The sequence below is a fragment of the Micromesistius poutassou genome (genome assembly GCF_964030765.1).
Source record: "Micromesistius poutassou genome assembly, chromosome: 5".
Lineage (NCBI taxonomy): Eukaryota > Metazoa > Chordata > Actinopteri > Gadiformes > Gadidae > Micromesistius > Micromesistius poutassou.
In genome coordinates, this window is record NC_140275.1 from 3,058,907 (window position 1) to 3,084,605 (window position 25,699).

Below are 25,699 nucleotides of genomic sequence, written 5' to 3' on the forward strand. Positions count from 1 at the left end.
TCAATAGATTTTAAGTAATACAATAAATGTATAAATATAGACATGTATATATAGATATAGATTATATATCTATAGATATAAGAAATAATGGGTAAGAAATAATAACAAGGGCGGGCAAAAAAAAACTGCTGTATTTGAATTTTTGTTTTTCAAGTAATACATCTAGATCGAGATCATGGTCACTCTAAATCATTCCCTTCTTCAGATGATTTACATTCAGAGACACTTGAATGCCCTCGCATCAGGGCCACTCAGCCAACACGGCCGCCATCTTGAGAAAATAAAAAAACAAAACACAGAAAACCCAATGTTTTCAGTTCCCACGCAACTCAAAGCGCTTAAGATCTTAGCTTGTCTAAGAAAGGTTACCAAACACAACGATAAACGGCTATATCTTAAGAAAACGTGTAAAGTTTAAAGTATGGCTGCAAGGTAGTGGACTGAAAGTACTTTTATTTAACCCCTCCGCCGTTGTCTTGAATGACGTCAACCCCTTTCACAATTCACACACGCGCACACACACACACACACACACGCACTGGCATTTACACGTGTGGCCAAGGTGACATGGCACATGGACGCCCTGCCTCACATAAAAAGGTTCAATTCCCAAAAGAATAGCAAATGTTAAAGCTTTTTTTTTCTTATTATTTTCCCTTCTTTCCTGAGCAACAGAAAGACAACAGAATACAGTCAGGTGTGTCAAAGCACCAGGTGTGGGGTTGGTTGTGGGTTTGCATCCCCGCCAGGATGAATCTTAAAGGGTCCAGAGTGGGTGGGGGATTTGAGCAAAAAATCACCTATATCAGCTCCACCGGCTGCAAGGTTAACAACTGGTTACACCTGGGAGTTTCCTGCCACCGAAGGGTTGAGGAGACTGTGATAGGAAATCCTAATGGTTGTAATAAATACATTACACACAGAACCCAGTCTGACCATGCTAAAAACAAAAGGTAGGACTAAATGTGGAAGAATTTTTCTTTGTATTAGGCATTTCCATTTATAAAATATAATTAAATGAATTTAACTTTTGGTATAAAGAAAACAAATATGTATATATTTATACATGCACCCTTTGAATACTGATCAAATTGTATTTTTTACAGTGTACTATGGATATGACCTCTAGGTGGCAGCAAACTCACAGATGTTGTGCACGGTGTAGCTGCTCTTTAAAACGCCGTCTGGCAGAATGTACATCTTTACAGGACTGCGGAGGAGTTCCCATCGGCAGTTGGTAGCAACTGTACCTTTAAAAAATAAAAAATAAATCCACAAATTGTGGATGACTCACACCAGGGTACGGGTATGGCCATCAATAATAATAATCAACTAAAAGGAAATTGTTTCTGTTGTCCTTTGCGCATACAGTAGTCATCACGATTTTTTAAAACCATAAAAGGAAAATACGTCTGCACATAATCAAGAACGGATGGAGTTACTCTCACAGCGCTCAGTAAAGATGAACCAAAAACGACTACAGAAGCATACCTCTTTAGTGTCCGACACAAAGCAACGATATCAAATCAAACTAGGCCCCGCGTCTGGGCAACACAGCCTACGCAGACCTGCTTCACTCTAAACAAATAAACAAGAACTTCAGTCCAGCCTCCGCGGACAACATAGCAAGCGGGTTTCTTCAGGTCCAAGGGAGCGCGCTCCCGTCCCGCGGTCCAGACACTTATCCCATCCAAAACGCGTCCCGGTCCGTCTGTGTGTTCGCCGCTCCCTCCGGCTGGAGCGATCCCGGTACAGAGACGGGATGGGAGACGGGGGGGTCTGGCCCTGCTCCCGGTCCCGGGGGAGGAGGGGGGGGGGGGGAGCATGACTTTGGGTTTCTTTAACACACAGAACCAGCCAAGCTGCCTCTAGGTCGGCCGTGTTGGAGGAAGAACGCGTGGTCCTGACGTCTCCCCTTCTCAACGCTTCAGGACGCGGCCGATGAGCGGCTTGCGACCGAGAGGAGGCCGGTGTTACTCTTTTAAAGTGACAATGGTTGCCAAACAAAGGAGAACCGTTATATACACAATACACCTTCGGGTGACGGAGTAAATACTGAGCAGGAAGTGGTGTTGCGGGATTCCCTTTGTTTAAGTTGGTTTGAGACCATTTCTTTGAATAAAACTATTAGAATACATCTTCATGAAACATCCACTGGAGGTATAAAATCATTATTTTTATATAATACTACAATGTATATTCCCTTATAAACGTCATGCCCACCCAGCCCGGTGCCCTGCCTCTCGGATCCCCTCAAGCAACACACACATACAGTATATAGATTTATATAGAAGCAAACGCTGAAGATTTGAACCTTTGAAAGTCTTCTTGGACGATATTTTTTTTTAAACATGGCTTTTTTTTTTGCGTATTCTTTTTGGGTGAAGTCGACGTTAACCTTCCCAGAACAAAAGAATACTTCAAATTGACGATTGCACCCCTCAATTAAAGAGTGTGGAGTTGTACCGTCACACTCTTCGACCCAGCACCCCGAGAGTTTGACCTCTAGGATTGACCTAAAGGTCATGACCTGGGTGGAGCAACATTAGGACCAGGAAATGTCTTCATTCGTAGTTTTGTAGCTAGAACACAGAATATCTCTACTATATCTCTTTTAATAAATAAATTAGCAATCTATCTTTTGATACCCCACATGTTAATTTCTTCCAGCAATTAAAAACATCCTTCATTATCTTTGACACCCCCTCAAATACTACTGGGATCAGACCCAGTCGTCCCAGTCAACGGACGGTCAGTCTTTACAGGACGAATGAGAGAGAGAGAGAGAGAGAGAGAGAGAGAGAGAGAGAGAGAATCAGTGAGAAAGAGAAGGAGAGAGTGAGATAGAGAAGGAGAGAGTGAGGACAGACAAGAGCGAGAGAGAGAGACAGAGAGATACAGAGGGGGAGAGAGAGAGAGAGTTCCCACTGTGAGCGGGGGCGGGGGTGGTGTAGGGGAGGCGGGGGGGAATATGGGGGGGGGGGGGGGGGTGGTGAGCGGTGGTTCTGGGGGTAAGGGGGTCGGACCACGCGGCGCCCTCCCCTCCCTATCCTTCCGTGCCGTTCTTGCTGGCCACGGTGGCGTCGGCGGGGGGCTGCTGGCCGTCCTTGCGCGGGGGCATGCGCTCGTTGATGCGGTCCAGGCCGCGGGCCTCCTCGAAGTTGCGGATCTTCCTGGTGGGCGAGAAGCCTTGGATGGCTGCAGGGGGGGGGCACACGACCACAGGGGGGGGGGGGGGGAATCAGACAGGAGCACAGGCCTGGGGCACCGTGGGCGCACTAGGCACAGTGGTGCTCAGACTCTTTCTACTAGTGAACCACCTCTACCATCTTCACCGGCACCAAACCTTTTTGGGAGTATTTTTATTTAATTTTTTTATGAACATAAATAATGGATGTGCGTTCTATTTGTCAGTGGCTTTTTTTCCTGCCAAAAATGTTTGTGTGCAGGTGAAGGGGGTACTTGGCTGAGAAAATATCTTGGCGGGGGTACACAAGTAGAAAAGGTCGAGAACCACTAATGGACATCGTGTTGAAGGCACTGTGCTGGGGTCAGTCAGGATCAGACTGCATTCATTATGAGTTTAGAATAAGGGCAGTTTGATTTGGTGGTTCAATACAGGATGTGTTTCGATGCAGTGACACACAACACAGCACGTTGAGCACAACACATGCACAGGAAACGGTGACACCAATCGTGTGTGTGTGTGTGTGTGTGTGTGTGTGTGTGTGTGTGTGTGTGTGTGTGTGTGTGTGTGTGTGTGTGTGTGTGTGTGTGTGTGTGTAAAAAACACCAGACGGGGTGACTTACGGTGGGGTCCCCCAACAGCCGAGGAAAACCCGACAGAAAGTGTGCGAATAGGAGACAAGACGTTGTCAGTGAGGCTCACGGATTCGGTGCATTTAGCTTATCAAACATTTACCATCATTAAGTAACAACACCTAGGGTAGGGAGAGCTACAGCTAGAGAGACACAGAGAGGAGAGGGAGAGAGAGAGAGAGAGGGGGAGAGACAGTCAGACAGAGAGAGAGACAGGGAGAGAGGGGAGGGGAGGGAGAGAAACAGGAGAGAGACAAGAAGACACAGATAGATAGAGAGAGAGTGAGAGACTGAGTGATAGATCGACAATAGAGAGACAGAGTGAGAGACAGAGAGATAGAGAGACAGAGTGAGACAGAGAGAGATAACACAGGGGACTCTTGCATCACCAGGGAGGGCAGGGTAGTCTGGCTCAGGCTGTGTGACTCCAGAGCTCAAAAGGTACCGGATGTAGATAAAGGTACCCTGATAAAGATGGCAGCCCTTCCTCTTCCTGTAGCCAACATATCCTCTCTAAAAGAGCAAACTAAAAAGCCCTTCCTTGGATCCTGAGCAGCCTGGACCAGACCACTCAGCGGCCAAACGGTGGCTGCCTTCCCTCCACTACAGCGCCGGCCCCCCGGGGCTCCTGCACACCTCCTGCTAACTGACCCCCCCGGGTGTGTCCCCCCCCCCCCCCCCCGCCGTCCCCCTTGAGAGCGGACCTGGCTACCTCCAGGACCCCCAGGAGGTGGTGGTGGTGGACAAAGGCGCCAACAGATGGGGGCAGCACACACCTGTTGGAGTCCACCACCCCCCGCCCCCACCACCTCCTCCTCTCGGAGGGAGTCGGAGACACCTCCTCTCTCTCTCTCGGAGGAGGAGGTGGTGGTGAGGGCTCCCAACAGGTGGGGGCAGCACCCACCTGTTTGCTGCCCCCACCCCCACCATCACCACCACCTACGCCTTCTCCTCTTGGAGGGAGTCAGAGACACCTCCCACTCTCGCAGGAGGAGGAGGTGGTGGTGGTGGAGGTGGTGAAGGCTCCAACAGGTGGGGGCAGCAGCACACACCGAGACAGCAGAGCTGCCTAACAGGATTAGCCTCTGAAAATAGCGCCGGGCCGAGGTCCCTGACCTTATCCCGCTAGGCCCTGGCTTAGGGCTTTTCCCTCCTGAGGTGGGGGGGGGTCCCGGCGGGCCACGTGACCCGCCGGTCAGCACGGTTCTGCCCAGCACCCTGCTGTGTTTCTGGATCGCCCGCACAGAGATGCACGAAACCCCCTCCCCAGGCCACGCCCCTTCCTCCGCCCCCCACCCCCCCCCCCCCCGGCGGCCATGCCTGTTCGGTTTACGAGGGGGATATTATAAACCACGACCTTCTCTGGGTCTATTCTTGAGGGCCGACTGAACACTGGGCATCACCGCAGGAGGGACTCCGACCCGCGGATCACTTTTAGACGAGACCATAACTCCGGGCTCCCTTTGAATTGGTATTGTTAGCTCTGCTGCTTGTGAGCGTCGGTTGTAGCTTGTAGCGTAGCTACAGGGCTAACCGTACAACCTGTGTGTCACAGGGCTAAATAAAGCCGCTGCGCTAGCGCTAGCATTCGAGGAGTGAGGATTGTTCCCGTCAGCCGCTGGTGATGCAAGAGAGGACCACTTGTATAGATGTAAACACACAGCAATACTGAGGCTGGGAGACACACACACACGCAAGCTCAAAACAGACCCACACACACAGGCGAGCGCTCTCATACACACACACACACACACACAGGCGAGCGCTCTCATACACACACACACACACAGGCGAGCGCTCTCATACACACACACACACACACACACACACACACACACACACACACACACACACACACACACACACACACACACACACACACACACACACACACACACACACACACACACACACACACACACAGGGGGGGGATATAACAATAAACAAAATTACAAAGACACGGAACATGAACGTACAAGGTGGCTGGTAAAGGGTGTTTTTTGGTTTGTTTTAAGGGGGTGAACAAGACACACACAGAGGAAGCAGCTAGCGGGGGCAGATCCCCGGGCACTACTCATACCTTTGGCCTCCACCGCCTCAATGGTGGCTATGTTAAAACAGTTGTCGGGGGGAGAGAAGGGGGAGAGAAGGGGGAGGAGGGGGGGGGGGGACAAGAAAGGGGATTCGTCAAAGGCAGCCAGAGATAGCAATGTAAAAACAGTCATATCACATTACCGGCGGCCCCCAGCAGCCCAGCGCTGGATAAAGGGCAGAAGGCACAGAATAGGGCAGCCTCCATCGCACCACATACCCTGTTAAATATAACCCGGGGGGGGGGGGTGCTGGCGCCCGCGACGCCGGCCCCAGGCTGCTTAACGTCGCCCATGCCGGAGTGTTCCTTGTGTATTATCATTAGGATGACTCCTTTGGTCAATGCATCGAGGATCAGCGCTGGACGAGGTTCAATGGTTGCATTTGCGTTGCACGGACGTATTAAAAATTATTCGGCTCGAGTGTTTTACGTCTTTTGCACCCTTCTTTGTTATATTATATTCGAGATCAAATGGAAGTATAAAGTGGAACGTATCAAATGGATTATTGAAAAATGCTTTGATGAAACAATGCCGATTTAATTGGGTCCAGACTCCCAGATCGTATTAGGTCAGATGAGTAGGAACCCGTGTTGTTATCCAGAGCAGGGTGGGCTCCATGGAGGTGTCCCGGGGGAGGAGCTGCTGTATGAGGGCGGAGGAGAGGGGATTGGAGCCCTACAGGTGGAGCAGGTATGGGTGTTAAAGGGTTATGAGGGCTTAGGTGTAGCGGCAGGGGATGGGGGGACGGAGAGGGGGGGGCTGATCTCCCTGTAAAACTGATGGTTTACAGGGAGAATATCGTAAGATTTCCACCTTATTATTCAGGTTGAATAACGGCAAATGACAGCACACTATTTAAATAAGATCTAGTTGCTTCAGGACAAGAGCATGTCCCCTTTACATTTTGAGTCTGAATTCTGCGATGGCCAGAGCGTAATTAACGCCCCTCTCAAGATCTCCAGACCAGTGATCTGGGTGGGGCTGTGACCTCACCACTGGACGTACTGGGATGAGTATGTGTTTAAAAGGGGAGGAGTCGCGCTCTGATGTTGCAGACGGCGTCGTTATGAGGCCGTGCACTCTCCTGCGTGGGCGGCGTTGTGGCTCAGGAGGTACAGTGGGATGGGCTGGTAACCGGAGGGTTGCTAGTTCTATCCCCGGCCGCTCCTCCTCCTCCTAGCTAGAGTGTCGAGGTGTCCCTGAGCGAGACGCCCTCACCCTGACTGCTCCTGACCAGCCGACTGTCGCCCTCGCTGGCTGACGCCGCCGTCGGTGTGTGAATGGGTGAATGTCAGGCTATATCTTAAAGCGCTTTGCGTGGCCGCTGGTTAGAAGAGCGCAGTATAAATGCAGTCCATTCAGAGAAGCGTCCGATGCAGCGGTCCGCCCGCCGGACAGACCACTCTACAGGGGGTCAGCGCCCTGCGGTGGACCTCCACCTCCGCGTGGCGGAGCGTGGACCACCATCCGAGGAGAGGCCGGGGTCGACCTTCGGATCAAGAGATGCAGCAGGACAGGGGTTGCCCCGGGAGACGGGGGGGGGGGGCGACCCACCAGACACCCCCCCCCCCCCCCCCCCCCCCGACTCCCCTTCAAAGGGCCCGCTCTGGTTATTACAGAATAGCTGATGAGCCCTGAAGCGCTCTGCCTTTGGCCTGGTTCACCTCGCAGCCATCTTGGTTCTAAACATTAGCTCTGGACACAAACTGAAGGCCTTGTTCAAGTCCCCCCGCACAGCCAGCGCCAAGAACCAAGATGGGCGCAAGATGGAACCAAGATGCCCGCTGGGTGGATCAGGCCCATAGAGAGGAGAGGAGAGGTTTCCTTCAAGATGACCGATAAAACAACCACCTGCCTAACTTGTGTTTAACTTGTGAGTGTCTGGATGACATAAAAGACAGATGTGCAGAAATTATTTTGTTCCTACACTTATACGGCGAAGCTGTTGATTTATGAGAATGAAATGTCTTAAATGTCTAAAGATATTATAGCTGGTCGCGTTTCACACAGACTCCCTCCTGATTTGGTGTTTATTTTCTGCTCTGGCAGGAGCCTTGAGGGGTTGGCCGATCGATGGCTGGAGCCAAAACAATGGTGTCACCAGTAACTCTACTCTGCCTCTCAGCCCAGCTTTTATGAGACTCCTCCGCTGCACAGAACCATACTGAGAGGCTCTGGTTCACATTCACCCCTGACCCAACCCGGTCCCCGTGGTCCAACCACAGGCCTGTAAACAGAGCTGGGGGGCGGGACTGGGAGGGCTGGGACTCACTGATTGGTTGGCGTTTGGTTTTGTATTGACGCAAGATGTATTTAATGTTAATGTTCTATTAAGCAATGCAGGAAGAGAGGGAGAGGGAGAGAGAACGAGTAAGAGAGTGAGAGTAAGAGAGTGACAGGGTGAGAGAGAGAGAGTTGGAGGGCAAGAGCAAGAGAGCGAGAGAGAGAGAGTGAAAGAGCGAGAGAGTGAAGGCGAGTGAGAGGGCGAGAGAGACCACTGGCGTGGTGTGTTTTACATGTTCCGATTTTCTGCCTCGCTGGGTTTCTAGTTTGTGGCGGTCCCAGTTTGTTTGACTGTTGTGTCTCGTTTCCATGTGAGCCCCTTTCAGGTTTACAGCAGGGGTGTTCTCTGCAACGTGCTTTTGAGCGATACTCAAGAGGACCGCGGTGGTGGTTGAATGAGACCTTATCCACCATCCATCCGGCCCTCTTGGTTGGCTGGGTGGAAATTCCTTCAGGAATCTTTGGAAAAAAAAAAACAATTCTCCCCCGGGGAGCTTATCTAGAATGAACTTCCTTGATTTTCCATGAAGACTTGATTTGGTTTTCCCACCCAACCAACCCAGATGGCTGCCTGTAGGAGAACTCAGACTATTGGTCCACCAATCAAAAGTCATAGCAAGGTCACTAAGCTCCACCCATCCCTCCTGGTCTCTCCCCATAGGTGGGTGGAGGTAGGACAGGCAATGACGGCCGGTCGGGGAGGGGGGGGGGGGGAACACACAACATGCTCAGGGGGTCCAGGTCATGGTACCCCTGGGTACCCCCCTCACCCCTCCATCAGCATCCACACCAGGAGAGACACGGAGCGACAATGTTAGAGGGGGAGGTGAGTGGAGGGTCAGAGGGCACACAGGACACCTACCCGTCTCGATGGTCTGCTTGCCACCCGACAGGACCCCCACGGGGAGGGTACCCGTGGGGGTCAGCCCCTTCAGGGTCAGCACACTTTCACTCTCCTCCCTGAGAGAAAAAGAGAGAGAGAGAGAGAGAGAGAGACACACAGACACCGAGAGAGAGACACACAGACACAGAGAGAGAGCCACACAGACACACAGAGAGAGACAGAGGGAGTCATTTTCATCCCTTGATACAGGATGCATTGCGAGTTCTGTTGAGCCTCCCCAAATAGTTAAGAGTCTAGCCACTTTTCCCAGGGAGGGATAATGTCTGTCAGTGCGTCTGGTGTCTGTCTGGTAAACTGTCAGATGCAGTATCCCAGACAGCGCCCGTAGGGGAGGTGACGGAGGGCTGCGGTTTCCAGAGGCCGGGAGACTCAGAGTTAATGTCAGATAAATGACTAATGTTATAATGTGGGACCCAAACCAGAGTGACTCATCGCAGCACAGGGGCTGTGCTTTTGAGACGTAACTCAGCATAGCGATGGTTTCTCTACAGACAGACAGTTGTTGGTTTTTATATTTCCAGGAAAAAAAAAAAGCAGGAGTAGGAGAGGGGAACAGAGAGAGAGAGCCGTACCTGAGCACGGAGAAGACGCGCGCCATCTTCCCCACCGCGCGGATCTTGTTCCGGATCACCTCCTTACGCATCGCCGACGCCCCGCCTGGAACAGGAACAGGACCGTTGAGACCACGCCCAGGCTACCGCTAACACAGCGTTAAGACACGCCCATTCTACCGCTAACAGTGTTAAGACACGCCCATTCTACCGCTAACAGTGTTAAGACACGCCTACGCTACCGCTAACAGTGTTAAGACACGCCCATTCTACCGCTAACAGCGTTAAGACACGCCCATGCTACGCTAACAGTGTTAAGACACGCCTACGCTACCGCTAACAGTGTTAAGACACGCCCACGCTACCGCTAACACAGCGTTAAGACACGCCCACGCTACCGCTAACACAGCGTTAAGACACGCCCACGCTACCGCTAACACAGCGTTAAGACACGCCCACGCTACCGCTAACAGTGTTAAGACACGCCCACGCTACCGCTAACACAGCGTTAAGACATGCCCATTCTACCGCTAACAGCGTTAAGACACGCCCATGCTACGCTAACAGTGTTAAGACACGCCTACGCTACCGCTAACAGTGTTAAGACACGCCCATGCTACCGCTAACACAGCATTAAGACACGCCCACGCTACCGCTAACACAGCATTAAGACACGCCCATGCTACCGCTAACACAGCATTAAGACACGCCCATGCTACCGCTAACACAGCATTAAGACACGCCCACGCGACCGCTAACACAGCATTAAGACACGCCCACGCTACCGCTAACACAGCATTAAGACACGCCCACTCCAAGCTTAGATGCCCTAACCCCCACCCGCTGCTTAATGACATCATCTGAATTCATCACAAGGAGTGCGCTTTTTTAAAGACATGATCTGAGTTCACTCCAAGGAGTGCGCTCCCTTAATGACATCATCTGAATTAATTCCAAGGAGTGTGCTCCCTTATTGACGTCATCTGAATTCACTCCAAGGGGTGCGCTGAGTCAGTGGTTCTCAAACTGTGGGTCGGGTTTCAGAGAACGCCACAGCCAACAGCTGGGAGGACCAGAAGAACTGCTTCATTCCCAGGGGTGGACCGCAGCAGATCAACGTTAGACCCTTATAGTCCCCTCCTATGGGACCCGGGCTGAGATCTCACTCTTTCCTCAGGGATAGCTAATCTGAACGTGGTCAAGTGAAGCCCTTTGAGACTGGAGCCGTGAGGATTACACGCCATGTGACTGGCTTTGGGCGAAGCCCTTTGAGACTGGAGCCGTGAGGATTACACGCCATGTGACTGGCTTTGGGCTGGCTCCTGATAGTAGATGCTTAGAGCTGATAGAGAGAGACTATTACAGAGGCTGCCACAGAGAGACTATTACAGAGGCTGCTAGAGAGGGACTATTACAGAGGCTGCTACAGAGAGACTATTACAGAGGCTGCTACAGAGAGACTATTACAGAGGCTGCTAGAGAGGGACTATTACAGAGGCTGCTAGAGAGGGACTATTACAAAGGCTGCTAGAAAGAGACTATTACAGAGGCTGCTACAGAGAGACTATTACAGAGGCTGCTACAGAGAGACTATTACAGAGGCTGCTACAGAGAGACTATTACAGAGGCTGCTACAGAGAGACTATTACAGAGGCTGCTACAGAGAGACTATTACAGAGGCTGCTACAGAGAGACTATTACAAAGGCTGCTACAGAGAGACTATTATAGAGGCTGCTACAGAGGCTGCTAGAGAGACTATTAGAGGCTGCTGATAGAAGATGCTTAGGACTTGAATCCTGTCCAGGCCCTCACCTTCACCCTGGTCGTCTATCTCCGACATGAGCTCGTCGTCGGAGCAGATGTTGAGGACGTTCACCAGCATCTCCGTCACTGCAGCGGGGAAGGGACACTTGAGATGAGAAATGTTCACATGGGGAGCAGTGTGTTTGAAACATCAGGTAAGGCAGCTTTGGCCTTAGACTGCGATTAACTGACCCATGTGTGGGACTGCGATTAATCAACTGAACAAACAAAAAATGTCTACAGAGTTTCTCAAGTGAAGCGCTGAGCGTGTGAAACCTCAAGAGACAACTTAAGGAATCATCTCAAAATGATGTCCTATCATCTTGTTCCATAGAACCTATCCATACAAACATCCATCATGTCTCTCCTGTCAAAGAGGAGCACGCCATCGACGAGACTTTAATAAAACCTCTGCGTACCCTTCTCCCCCACGAAGGGCAGGGACCAGGTGAAGACGTCCATGAAGTTGGGCAGCCAGTAGGGGTGAGGAGAGCAGTTGAACTGGCGGATGTTCATCACGTTGTTCTCGTACTTCAACACGGCCGCTGGGAGTGGACAACAAACAAAACACTTCAGCCCAGTTCAGCCCAGTTCAGCCCAGTTCAACCCAGTTCAGCCCAGTTCAGCCCAGTTCAGCCCAGCATCACACAGACAATCAGCACCACACAGACGAGAGTGTCACTCACAGAGAGAAGAGATAAAGTGCCAAGGGAAGGGTTCGGGGCAAAGTTTTGTTGTTTAATTAATGATTAAACAACAAAAGATGATTAATCATCAACTGAACTCAGCACAAGGAGTGCGCCCCCTTAATGACATCAACTGAATTCGGGCCAAGGAGTGCACTCCCTTAATGACGTCATCTGAATTCACCACGAGGAGTGCGCTCCCTTAACGACGTCATCTGAATTCATCACGAGGAGTGCGCTCCCTTAACAACGTCATCTGCATTCACTCCAAGGAGTTCTCTCAGTCAAAGAGAGAGAGAGCACACCCTCAACGGACTCTAATGCAGAGGGAAGGGCTGCAAACCTTTGTTGTTGTAGACGTCCAGGTAATTGGGGGCGGAGAAGATGGTGATCAGTGAGGGGAAGCCCGTGGTCTGGCTCTTGCGGTACATGCGATACCTGGAAGGAGCAGTTGTTAGCACGTTAGCTCGTTAGCCCGTTAGCCCGGGGGAAGCTACGCGGGATACCATGTGTGAGGGAGGGAGGCTTACCCGGCGTCTTGTGCTTCGTGGGCTCGTATCACCGACAACAAGTTGTTGTTTACCAAGAAGTCGCACACTGCCGCATAACTGTGAGAGAGAGACAGAGAGAGACAGAGACAGAGAGAGACAGAGACAGATGGAGGGAGAGTGAAAGCCAGTGTGAGGAGAGAGACAGAGAGAGAGAAAGAGGCAGAGACAGAGACAGAGAGTGAGGGAGAGATAGAGAGACCGGTTACAGATACAGATCAAAGCCAACCGTTGACCTCATAATGTAAACTTCTGGCTGGCCAGCGATGGAAAAAGGTCCTCATCGCCATGGCTTTCTTTAACCCGTAAAACCAAATGCCAACCTCAGAAAGATCTAGTCTCTGGTGTAACACTGGCTCATCATAACCCCATCTCTGACTGGTGACAGTGGTCCACGTGTTGTCATATTTCACACGTGTTCCATAAATTGAATATATTATATATATATATTATTGAGCTGTTGTAGACACGCGTTACAATGCAATACAATACCAGAGGAAAAAAACATTAAATATCAGTAAGACACATGAAAACAAAGACACAGAAATGAAGTAGCAGAAAGAGGGACGGAGAGGGGAGGAGGAGGAGACAGTAAATGTATAATCATGGAAATAATGTGACGTTCCCGATGGACACATCATCTCTCCCTCTGGCTGGAGGTTTAACGGGGCTGCTGCAGAGGCTGCTGCAGAGAGACTATTACAGAGGCTACAATAGAGGCTGCTACAGAGAGACTATAACAGAGACTACAATAGAGGCTGCTACAGAGAGACTATAACAGAGACTGCTACATAGAGACTATAACAGAGACTACAATAGAGGCTGCTACATAGAGACTATAACAGAGGCTGCTGCAGAGAGACTATAACAGAGACTACAATAGAGGCTGCTGCAGAGAGACTATAACAGAGACTGCTACAGAGGCTGCTTTAGAGGCTGCTACGGGGGCCCGGTGGGTGGTGGGGAGAGAAAAGGGTGTGTTTGGGGTAACTATTCCGTCCTAAGCCACACTCCTCCCTGGAGAGAGGGAGAAGGTTGGGAGACGTTAGCGGACCATCTGTGTTTGATTAGATCAACACCAGAGCAAGATGCCCTTTCCTGGGGTTCAGCGCTGTCATGGAGACACTGGGAAAGAGGGGCGTAGCCGTGGGAGTGTCAGCTGGGCGGGGGCAGGATGTTTTATAAGAAGTGGATGCACAGAGCTGCGTCCCTCCTGCTGTTAGCTTCAAGGAGGAGGAAGGTGTGGTGGAGGAGGAGGTGGAGGAGGAGGAGGTACCTGAAGAAGTGGAGGAGGAGGTGGAGGAGGAGGGACGGGGTAGGTACCTGAAGAGGAGGAGCAGGGAAGGGGTAGGTACTTGAAGAGGAGGAGGAAGGAAGGGGTAGGTACCTGAAGAGGAGGAGGAGGAGGAGGAGGAGGAGGAGGGAAGGAGTAGGTACCTGAAGAAGTAGGAGGAGGCGGTGGAGGAGGAGGGAAGGAGTAGGTACCTGAAGAAGTAGGAGCAGCCCCTGACGGAGTTGTGGTTGAAGTGCTCCGAGGTCTTCTCGCTGCCGTAGTCCTCCCCGGGGTCGGCCCAGATGAGGTCGCACATGGGGCCGAACGCGGGCGGCTCCTTGAATCTGTCTAACTGTGGAGACACGCGGAACCAGGTTCATGCAGAGCGAGGTTACTGTGTACAGCAGGCACCCATCCAGCACAAAGCCACTCACAGTGTCTTACAGAGGCAGGAATTCATCTTAACACTGGGTTTGACCGCAATTCATGAACCAAAATGTAACCACTGTTGTCCAAGTTTCCAATGCTTTGTCACAATAATTTGATAATATTCCAGAATGACCCTGCGCTATACTGTCCGTTTGATTAAAAAAAACACTTCAGCACATGACTAACCCTCCGATGCTCCTGAGAAGTAACGTCTGAAAGTACAAGCCCTTAACGTCTAGCCTGGCTATTGCCAGACCAAGCTCTATCGTAGATTGCACGTTGGTCTGGGGAAGCACAAGAGGCGTGATCAACGGGCGGAGTTCAAATGACTGTACGCAATTGGCTGCTTGCCATAGCTTCCCTGTCGTCATTGTGTTAAACCAGCCAATAGCGTGCCAGGGGGGAAAAGCCAGCTTGGTGATTGGCTCCTGCAAAAACATATAGAAACTAGAAATAAATGTATTGCTCTTCTCCAGACACTTCTGCAGAGCGAACTCAAGTTGCCAGCAGAATGGGCGGGGCTACCCAGTCTACTTACCGTCCACATGAACCTAGAAGGGAGAAAGCCCGTTCCTACTGAATCCAGTCTTTCAGAACTACGGACGGGCCGTCTACAACACAGTCCCACCGGTGCTTCGTGTCGCTCCCTGCCAGGTGAAGGTGTGCGGTGAGGCCTGGGGGGGGGGGGGGGGCTGTACCTTTCTGATGTCGTCCAGGCAGTTGATCTCCGGGGAGAGGCCCCCGTGTACGCAGAGGAACTGCTGGTTGAGGAGTGCTGCCAGGGGCAGGCAGTCGAAGGCCTCCATGCAGGCGTCGTACACGCGCTCAGAGTACTTGATTTTACCTGCAGGGGGACGGACACACACACACACACACACACACACACACACACACACAGAGATTAGGGGGAGGGTAAACAGAGCAGGTGGAGTGGTTACACATGGATTAGGTACTCAACTCATCCCTGTTGGGGAGGGGAAGTTGGTTGTAACTTGAGTTTGAATAAACTACTGTATGAATAGAATCCAAAACATAAATCAATTAAAGATATGAATGGGAGTATTTGAATGGACATTGTTGTATGTACAATAGCAGTGGGAAACTAATGGACAGCAAAGCGATCATTCAGCCAACACTATGCACTAGGGTTAGCAGTGGAAGGCAGTGGATCAAACACCCTCACCACCCACTCACAAGAACGTGGTGTCAGAGCTCTACTGGGTCGGTTTTTAAAGGAGATTCTCGTTCCAAGGTCGCTCTCTGCGTGAATGCCATGACAATGTTTAATATCTTGATGTCTTATCAGGCTAATAAATCCAATTGCAAGTATTTACTGACAGACAGAGAGAGAAAACCGCTTGTGCAATCTTGGTTAGTTTATTAGGGACCCGATATATAAAATATTTCTATTACATTCAATCAGACAACAACTTTGCCAGTAGAAATTCCTTAAAAGAAGATGCATATATATATATATATATATATATATATATTTGACAAAAACAACATCCTTGAATTGATCAAAACAGACAAACTAAATTCACCTGGGACTAGAGCTTTAAATGAGACCATCACAGGGCGATAACGGGTGTGATATTCTTCTCTGTTAAACAATCTTTAAATCAATCTTTCCTCCTCTCTAACATTATAGTTTAGCTCCATGACGCTTCTCATGTTGACTGCAGCCTGACCCGCCGAGTGAAAAGCTGTTTGTTTTTGGACACAACTATTGACCACTCACTACGTGCCACAATCCACTTAGCATAGCGTCACAGCCCGATTAGAGCAGCAGGAAGGAACTGCTTATAAGGAGCCATGCGCGGGCCCTTCCAGCGAAAGGTCAGAACGATGCTGGTGTTATAAGTTTTCCCCAGGTGTGCCCAACAGCCAATGGGAATGTTTCCAGTGGACCAGGTTAGGACTATGGACTCCAAACAAACCAAATACAAAGAACCCAAGGTTCTTGTAAACGCAGTTTTGGACGGCTTCAAACCAATACATTAGATCGTATAACAGGTGTTATATCCTGGTGTTATATCCTGGTGTTATATCCTGCCACTGACGTAGGCCAATCAGAAGCAGCCGTTTTAAATGCATTAGGAATCGTATAGGCGTTGTTATGAATAACATGCTCCAACAAAATGTTGTTGTTTTGTACAAAGACAAAGATTATTCTATTCTAACATATCTGCAATTTAATATGCTCCACAAAACAAACTCGTGGGCCAGACTGGACAGCGCCAACAGGATACATGTGTACCGTTCAATTTTATAACATTATTTCCCCAGGAATCAGAATATCTATGTCATTGCTGCCACACACCAAATAAACGCAGAGCAGGGGAGACCATCGTCAATCTAGTCTTTTTCATGCCCCATATGTCAAACGATGGCTCTACTTAATGCAAAGAGCTTTTTATCTACCCCAATTAGTCTAATGACATGCTAATGAAAGCCCTTATTATAACCTAATTAGAGTTAAATACACCCCGAACAGGAACACATCCACCCAAACCCACCAGCCCAAAACCATTGAATAGGCGCATTCAAGTGACGGCAATCTATTCACATCTGACAGCGTCGCAGCTCCCAAATGTCTGGATCTCTCAGGTTTGCATACTAATGCATTCACACCTGCACGCAAACAAACACATGCATAAATCATTGAGCGAGAGAGCGAGAGAGAGATATCCGGCCAAGGTGAGTGCTACACTCTGGAAGTAGGGGGGAGCGATTCCCTTAAATACTGTGTGTGTGTGTGTGTGTGTGTGTGTGTGTGTGTGTGTGTGTGTGTGTGTGTGTGTGTGTGTGGAGCACTTTAGCGGTAGCTAGAGACGACCGTTACTGTGAGCTCAGCACTCCTAACCTCTTCACTTAGGGTAGCTTTAGCCAGAGAGAGCCAACCAATCACACGCTGGTGCTAAACCACCTCATCTCAAGGCTGTTCTGGAGGAGCTGTATAGCCTTCTTCCCTCAACTCTTGATGTAGGATTCAGAACAGCTTTAGTTCAAGGAGGTCAGCTAGCTGGTGTGTCCTAGCACTGAACCCACAACTTGACGTTCGGTGTTTGACTACGGAGCAGGTCGGGGTTCAACGCCTACAGGCAGACCTTGAAGAGGGGGGTGGACGTCAGCACTGAGCCTCACAAGAGAGAGTGGAACCCCTGAGACAACAGAAGTGTGGCTACAGCCAGACCACTCAGTCGTGGTGGGTGAGTCTGCTGGAGTGCCTTGCCCAAGGGACCACCCCCTTCCCCCCGCCCCCCGGCCCAGGTGGAGACCTCCAGCAGCACAGAGGCCACAGACCGTGGTCGTGTCTCCTCTCGCTGCCCGGGTGCCTCTGAGCAGCGTGTCGGCGGGGGACCTACATTCCTGCTTGAAGGTGAAGTACTCTGTGAGGTGGCGGCACTCGTGGTTCCCGCGCAGCAGGAACAGCGTGTTGGGGTGGTTGATCTTCAGGGACCAGAGGTAGAGCACGCACTGCGGAGACAGACACCACATGTTGACGTTAACATCGCGTCAACGGGGACCAGAGGTAGAGCACGCACTGGCGGAGACAGACATCACATGTTAACATCACATCACATCCACAGAGACCAGAGGTACAGCACACACTGGAGAGACAAACATCACATTAACATCACATCAAATCAAGAGCAACATGTTGTAAAGTGACGACCAGTACAGGGAGTGTCCACACGAAGCACGATCCAAGTAATAGAGTGTTTTGATACGCATTATTCAGAACTCTTGAGTTTATGCTTTTCGTGACATTATGTTTTAGATTAAATCATTTACGATGTAAAACACTATAATTCATCAAATCAATCATAGCTTATCCCTTCTTGGATAAGATAAGGTGTACTTTATTCACCCCGGATCGGAGATTCGGCTGTACTGTAGTAGTACAAATGAAAGATATAAAATGAGAAATTACACAATAAATGTACAGAGAAACTACACCCACGTACACAATCATAGAGCGACGGAGCCCAGGACAAAGGTCATGAGGACCAGATCAATCTCTGCACCCCAACGCACGCAGCCTCCCTCCCACCCAACACATTATATAAAACATCAGCGGCCTTTTGTCCGACCCATATGATAATACCCTCCCCCCCACTTCCAATCAGAACTAATACATGATAATACCCTCCTCCCCACCTCCAATCAGAACTAATACACCGCCAGATACGCTTTGAAGCGCGAACCGGAGCCCCGCCGTCGAGGATGCCGTTTTCGAAAGCCGGCAAAACATTTACAATCCAAATGAGCCGGGGGGCTTCAGACCCGGCAGCTTGTCAGCCCCCTCCTCTCCTCCACCTCCTCCTCCTCTCCTCCTCTTCTCCACCTCCTCTCCACCCCTTCTCCTCCCCACCTCACCTCTCCTCCTCCATCTCTCCTCCTCCTCTCCTCTCCCTCCTCCTCTCCTCTCTCCCTACTCCACCCTTCCTCCTCTCCACCCCTCGTCCTCCTCCCTACCTCTCCCCTCCTCCACCACACCACACCTCTCCTCTTCTTCTTCTCCTCCTCCTCCTCTCCTCCTCCTCCTCCCACCCATTAACATGCGAGCTCCACAGCCTGCCATTAAGTCTTGACAACGGGATGCCAAGGTAACGGCGGCGGCGGTGGTGGGGGCGGAGCAGGTGTGGGCTTGTGTAAGATAACGCACACAAAGCGGAGAGAGAGCGCGTGTGTGTGTTTATATGTATGTGTGTGTCTATCCACATCAGCGCCGTTAAATGAGAGGAGGCTAGGGTTTGAAGGAGTCTCTCTCTCTCTCTCTCTATCTCTCCCTTTCTCCACACCACTCTCTCCCTCCCTCCACCTCTTTGTCTCTATACCTCTCTTTCTCAAGCTCTATACCTCTCTCTACCGCTCTCTCTAGCCCTCCCTCTCTCTCTCTCTCTCTCTCTCTCTCCCACTCATATTGCCAGTAGCGTGGGCGTTAGACAATAAGCAAATGGCCTTGGAGCTCCGTGCAGCAGCATCAGCAGCAGCAGCAGCAGCAGAAGCAGCAGCGCTGGCTGGCTCTACTCTGAAAGCCACCCAGCCCCGATAGCGTGTGAAGCCCAGTAATGTGCTCTCCAGCTGGGGCCCGGGGAGAGCGAGTCATCCCCGGTGGGAGGAACGAAGCCCGCCTCCCCCACTGGGAGGGAATGTCTCACATGTTGTGTGTATTCTGGAACCCTGTACAAATTCCTGGCGCCACCAAAAAGGTAATACGGCACCTTAAAAACAAGTGTGAGTCAATCTTTACGTTACCAAGGCAACCACACCTCCACCACCATCCATTTTTTCCCTATAACGGCCCTTTGTGCTGCTTGGGCGTGCTCCGGGGTCTGAGTCACGGCAGGAAGGGGCTTCCTCTGGAAAATCTGCTTCTTATAACCCCCCCCCCTCTGCCCTCTACCCTGCTCACCCTCCTCCACGACCAAAAGAAGGTGCGCAACCACACCATCAACCTGCCCGGGCGGTCCTGCAGTGGGCCAGACCTGCTCCACACGCCCACCCACCCACCCCCCCCCCCCCTCCAAGCACCCGCACACAACCAGGGCTGGCGTGGGCGACGCGCCCACCACGCCGCACCAACGCAGCCTCCCCCGTGCCCTTTCACTCTCACCTGTTTTTTATCCCTGACATTTGAGCCACCTCCGCAAACCCGGCCATGCCCAGCGGACATCACAAGCACCCCCCCCCCCCCCGCCCCCCCCAACCCACCGCTACCCCCGCACACCGCTAGACCTGTGAGGCGATGCGCGACGACACGAGCGCTGTGTAGTCTGGCATCACCCACCGTGCACCGGTAGGAGAGACACAAACCCAAACAGTCCGCCGCCATCGTGCTCTGGCTGCTACAGCGATGGTCGTCGTCAGCGACCAGGGCGGGCTCACTTCTGTTCAGGAGATGAAACCGAGGAAGCGACAACGTAACATTGTGTATTGTTCGTCATGCCGCTTATTTCCTGTCACAGGATGTGTAATAATGCAGAATATTCATCATACTGCTTATTTTCGGTCAAATGATTAGTGCAGAATATTCATAATGCTGATATTTTCGGTCAAATTATGTGTATTAATGCAGATTGTTCATAATGCTGATTCTTTTGTCACATGATGTGTATTAATGGAGAATATTTATGATGCTGCTTATTTTCTGTCACATGATTTGTATTAATGTAGATTATTCCTAATACTGCTTATTTTCTATCAAATTATGTGTTTTAATGCAGAATATTCATCATACTACTTATTTTTTTATCAAATGATGTATATTAATGTAGATTATTCATAACACTGCTTATTTTCTATGAAATGGTGTATTAATGCAGAATATTCATAATACTACTTATTTTCTATCAAATAATGTATATTAATGCATCATATTCATAATACTGCCTCTCCACGGAGCGAACACCTGTTAGTTCAGCCAGTGGCTCCGCACTGAGATTTCTCTCCGTGTTTGACAGCTTCTAATCGGGCGGCAGCTGTTGTATCACACCGACGATGTACCGCTAACGTCGCTCTCTCTTCAACTCAGAGCGCCCGTCTTCTGCTGAGGTAATGGGGTCTGAACCCCGACACACATGACTCTGATCAGAACGGGCTTTAGAGCATCAAAGAGCAGCAGAGAAGCCAGTACTTTATTATGGAGAGCGTGGCGATGGAGTGATGCTAGTTTTGAGTTTACCGCTGGGTTCAACTGGTTCAGCAAGTGTGTGTGTGTGTGTGTGTGTGTGTGTGTGTGTGTGTGTGTGTGTGTGTGTGTGTGTGTGTGTGTGTGTGTGTGTGTGTGTGTGTGTGTGTGGGACCAATTTCCTCTGTGTACCAGAAACTCTGAGCTGAGCTACATTCTGTGAATGTGGAATGCCTTCCCCTTAGTCCTAGTTTACTTTCACTTCTGAAGTGCTCCCCACTGCCATTGATGAGATAATAACACCATGACCCAGATTGACATGTGTGCCCCAGGCCGAGGCCGAGACAGACGGGGACGGCGCATCAGGATGGCAGCGGATCTCCTCCTCTGTCCAGGCGCTGAAGAACAGAGCGAACATCCTTCTCCGAGGCTGCTCTCCATTTATACCCCATCGGTCAATCACGCCGGACAAGGACAAAACGGCCGTGTTTAACACGCCGTTCGCTCGCTCGCACACGCACACACACACACACACACACACACACACACACACACACACACACACACACACACACACACACACACACACACACACACGGGCACCGGGAAACGTCCTGCGTTTGGGGGGCGGCATGTGGCTCAGGACGTAGAGCGGGTTGGCTGGTAACCGGAAGGTTGCTAGTTTCGATCCCACCGGCTCCTCCTAGCTGAATGGCGAGGGGTCCCTGAGCGAGACGCCCTCACCCTGACTGCTCCCGACGAGCTGGCTGTCGTCCTGCGTGGTTGACAGCGCCGTCGGTGTGTCCCTGAGCGACACACCTCACCCTAACTGCTCCCCACCGTCGGTGTGATTGTGTGCATGAATGGGTGAATGTTAGGCAATATTGTAAAGCGCTCTGAGTGGCCACTGGTTAGAAAAGTGCTGTATAAATGCAGTCCATTTACCATTTATTCTAAAGCCATGAGGTAACCTCTTGGGTCTCACTGTCTGCTGATGGCAGAGACGGCGAGCTGTGGGGCAGAGGGGCCAACACTAATATATTCACCCATTCTTGCACACCTCCACACCTCCACACTCTGAGGCTAGGAGGAGCCTGGGACCGAAACTAGCAACCTTCCGGTTATCAGCCAGCCCGCTCTCTACCTCCTGAGCCACATGCCGCCCATAACATCACCCAGGGCTGCCAGCGCAGGCGGCCGGGCTAGCCTTCCGCCCCACCCAGCGGCAGCTGTCAGCGTTGCGGCGACTGGGGGTCCTTACCTCAATGCTGAAGTATCCCCGGTCCACGTAGTCTCCGAGGAAGAGATAGCGCGTGTTGCTGGGGGACCCGCCCACTTCAAAGAGCTTCATAAGGTCAAAGAACTGGCCGTGGACGTCCCCGCATACTGCAACGACAAGCCCAATGCACCGCGGTTAAAATAAACCTCCCCATCTCTATTGAAACCGATATGCAAACATCAGAGCCATGCTGCGTACAGTTATATAAAAGGACTAAATATAGGCTCGCTGACATATGGCGAAATGTTAATGAAACTTTTCAAGACAAAAGATACTCAATTCTATTCACACACACACACACACACACACACACACACACACACACACACACAACACAGGCCCTTTACGGCTCAAAACTACAACATCACATTTCAAAACGCACTCAAACTAGTTGGGGCAAGAGAGTTGTTTTTTCTGGAGAGGGGAGCCATTACAATCTCCCCAACGGTGACCTGTAGTTTCCTTGCGGCGTCTTAGCGGTTTGAATCAAAGCTGTGGCTACAACGAGTCACGTGACCGAGGGAGCAGAGAGCTGTCCCCAGTGGAGAGCCTCCTAGACACTTCCGCGGGGCTCGAGTGGGACTTCAGAGGGCCTCCGCCTACGGGGCCCCAGGGTGCTCCACGGTTTCACGACCGGGGCTGTCTGCGCGTGTACCCGGCGTGGCTCTAGGGGACGGGTTTATGGCTGGTGTCGCCGCAGAGAGCTCAGCGAGTCCTGCCTTCATTACGGCTCCTGTTGAATCTGCGATACGGGGGGAATCTAGGCCATCTGGTGGAGCATCGCTCTGTTGAAGAGGAGCCGGAGCGCTCTCCTCCCTCGCCGCGCGCCGCGTGGCGTAGCTACATCTGCGGTGATTAGTTCACGTGTGCATCATGGATGTTGCTTCTATGATCTAAATAAATGTGCTCATGCACAATATTTACTCTGTGTCTCTACTCTAGAGCCTTTTGGCTGGGAGTAGAACGCTCTAGCCTCTACACCATCAGATCCCTTCCAATATTTATTTTGTATTTAACCGTTATTTAAAAAGCCAATCTCGAAGATTCATGTGTGCTTCTCTTTGGCAATATGCAGTCATTTTTTTTCCCAGAGATCTGGACATTGTCACAGAAGACCGCCCATCATTCATAATACTGTAAATAGAACGGCTTTCATCAGTGGGCACTTTCACAATAGGCTCATTTCCTATTGAGTTAACTCATTCTAGATAGACCATGACTAAACACACATTTATTCACACAAAAACCTTTGAGATGCCCACTTTAATCAGAGAAAGGCCTTCCTCAAGGCTACCCGGGCCAAGTCAGGCAGCAGCAGTCATCACTACCAACGGTTTTAGAGAGACTACAATCCAGTCTACTGTATCAAACACAACCGACAACAGGGACCCTCACGTTTAAACCTCTGATATCACTGCCGTGTATCAAGGGAAACGCGTCTCTTTTGATCTTAATGGGGGGAATGGACTACAGGGAGAACCTCAAGCCCTGTTCCCCTGTGTACTCACCAGCGCTCCAGTGTTTTCATAACTTGACTCAGACTGGGTGTCAAATATGAAGGCGTAGCACTGATGTGTGTCAAAAGTTCCGGTTTATTGGTGTTTATAGGTTTACTTCTTCTCATGTGTCCTACGTCTTAATAAACACCTTTCAGAAATGTGTGTCATCTATGTTTACGTGCACATTAAAAACCAACTCGGAACACAACTCGCCCAACAGCGACAGTCCCTGGAGGGGCCCCTGTATGTCCCAGGAGGCCCCTGGAGCCTGGGGGTTCCAGGAGGTCCAAGGATGCCCTGGGACGCCCCTGAAGCCTGGAGGTCCCAGTCCGCCCCTAGAGCCTGGAGGTCTGTAGGCCCCTAAAGGTCCGTGGAGGCGTACCTGTGATGGGAGCGTCCACCTCCAGCATGCACTTCTCCTGCCGCAGGATGTTGGCCCCGTCGTTGATGATCCGGAGCGCCGCGTCCTCCTCCACGCGGCCCTCCTTCACCAGGTGGTTCCGCAGGACCTCCGGGTTGGGCTTGCCATCCTCGAACAACTCCTTGATGGTCAGCTTCTGCTGCGGTGGGTAGGGGACGGCTGTATGGGGGGGGGAGAGAGAGTGGAGAGAAGAAGGAAGAGAGAGAGAGAGAGAGAGAGAGAGAGAGAGAAAAAGGGGGAGAGGGGAGACCGAGAGCAAGGAGAGAAGAGAAGATGGGAGAGGGGGGGGGGGGGGGGGGGGAGGAGAAGGAGCGGGGAGAGAGGACAGAGGGAGGTCAACGCAGCCCATTAGAATAACTCCATTACTGATCATTACGACTCTTTCATTTGGATCATGTTCCGTCCACGTTTCCTGCCCTGCTGTGGGGCGGGCGTGATTGGAGGGCGGTCTGCCGGCAGGGCGTTTTATGTGCAAAGGGATGAACCCGGACATGCAGTTACATCAACGGGAGATGACATACACGTGCTTATAATCAAACAGCTAGTTAGAGTTTTGAAAGAGTTCATTTTCGGTTCTTGTGAGTTTTTTGCGTGTTTTAGGCATTTTTCTACCATCAAAACTTCTATGATGTTTTCTTTTTACTGAATGGCCATACTATTGCAGAAGTGCAACAGCTGCATCTTACTGGATGCATCTGGCACACCAGACACGTCAAACAGCACTATAAAAGGCCCTGACACACCATTCCCACTGCCGATCGTCGGCAGAAAAGGCAGTCGGACCGTTTTGGTCATGGCCGATTCAACATGTGCCATCGGCTGAAAAGAACACAGACCGCTTGAAAAGATCACCGAAGGCTGATCGCACAGCACACACCGAACAGGCTGTCCGACGACCGATAATCTGGTTGGTGTGTCAGGGCCTTAACACACAACTCACTCCTCATACTGTGTGTACACACACACACCTCTAACTACACCCCCAACACACCTCACTCCTCAAACTGTGTGTACACACTACACCTCAAACAGCACTCACTCCTAAAACTGTCTACACACACACTCCACTCCTCTAATGGCACGCCCAACACACCCCTCACTCTCCAAACGGTATTCCAACAGAACTCACTGCCCAAATTGCGTTCCTGCAAGCCACAGGACACCTCTCTAGTCAACACCTCACTCGCCCAATACAACTCCCTCCTCAAACTCACACCTCTAACTACACTCTCATTTTACACTTCACTCCTCATAATGCACGCACACGCACACACACACACACACACACACACACACACACACACACACACACACACACACACACACACACACACACACACACACACACACACACACGTCTTCGGCTCAGCTCTGATGACATTATGAACAGACAGACATGGTCGACTCAGCCTGCATGCTCACAAACCACAAACCAGTTGAATATCATTTAATTTTTGCACCACGGTACTAGTT

At 50.9% G+C, this 25,699-nt stretch overlaps 1 protein-coding gene across 3 annotated transcripts in view; it reads right to left on the reverse strand.

Annotated features, from left to right (window-relative positions):
* Positions 1–113: 113 nt before the first annotated feature.
* The window catches only part of LOC311342774 (serine/threonine-protein phosphatase 2B catalytic subunit gamma isoform-like), a 30,950-nt gene continuing 5,364 nt past the window's right edge, over positions 114–25,699 (reverse strand). The window contains exons 2-14 of one of the 3 annotated variants that reach the window (XM_084467597.1): positions 24,188–24,385; positions 22,289–22,413; positions 17,759–17,870; positions 15,089–15,234; positions 14,174–14,313; positions 12,671–12,748; positions 12,484–12,578; positions 11,874–11,999; positions 11,464–11,541; positions 9,672–9,756; positions 9,058–9,155; positions 5,900–5,926; positions 114–3,189 (exon numbers count right to left, since the gene is read on the reverse strand). In XM_084467597.1, the coding sequence (XP_084323723.1) occupies positions 3,047–3,189; positions 5,900–5,926; positions 9,058–9,155; positions 9,672–9,756; positions 11,464–11,541; positions 11,874–11,999; positions 12,484–12,578; positions 12,671–12,748; positions 14,174–14,313; positions 15,089–15,234; positions 17,759–17,870; positions 22,289–22,413; positions 24,188–24,385 (1,451 nt within the window). In that variant the 3' untranslated portion in view covers positions 114–3,046. Of the gene's footprint in view, positions 3,199–5,899; positions 5,927–9,057; positions 9,156–9,671; positions 9,757–11,463; positions 11,542–11,873; positions 12,000–12,483; positions 12,579–12,670; positions 12,749–14,173; positions 14,314–15,088; positions 15,235–17,758; positions 17,871–22,288; positions 22,414–24,187; positions 24,386–25,699 lie in introns of all 3 variants that reach the window. The other 2 variants (XM_084467596.1, XM_084467598.1) reach the window with 2 other exon arrangements.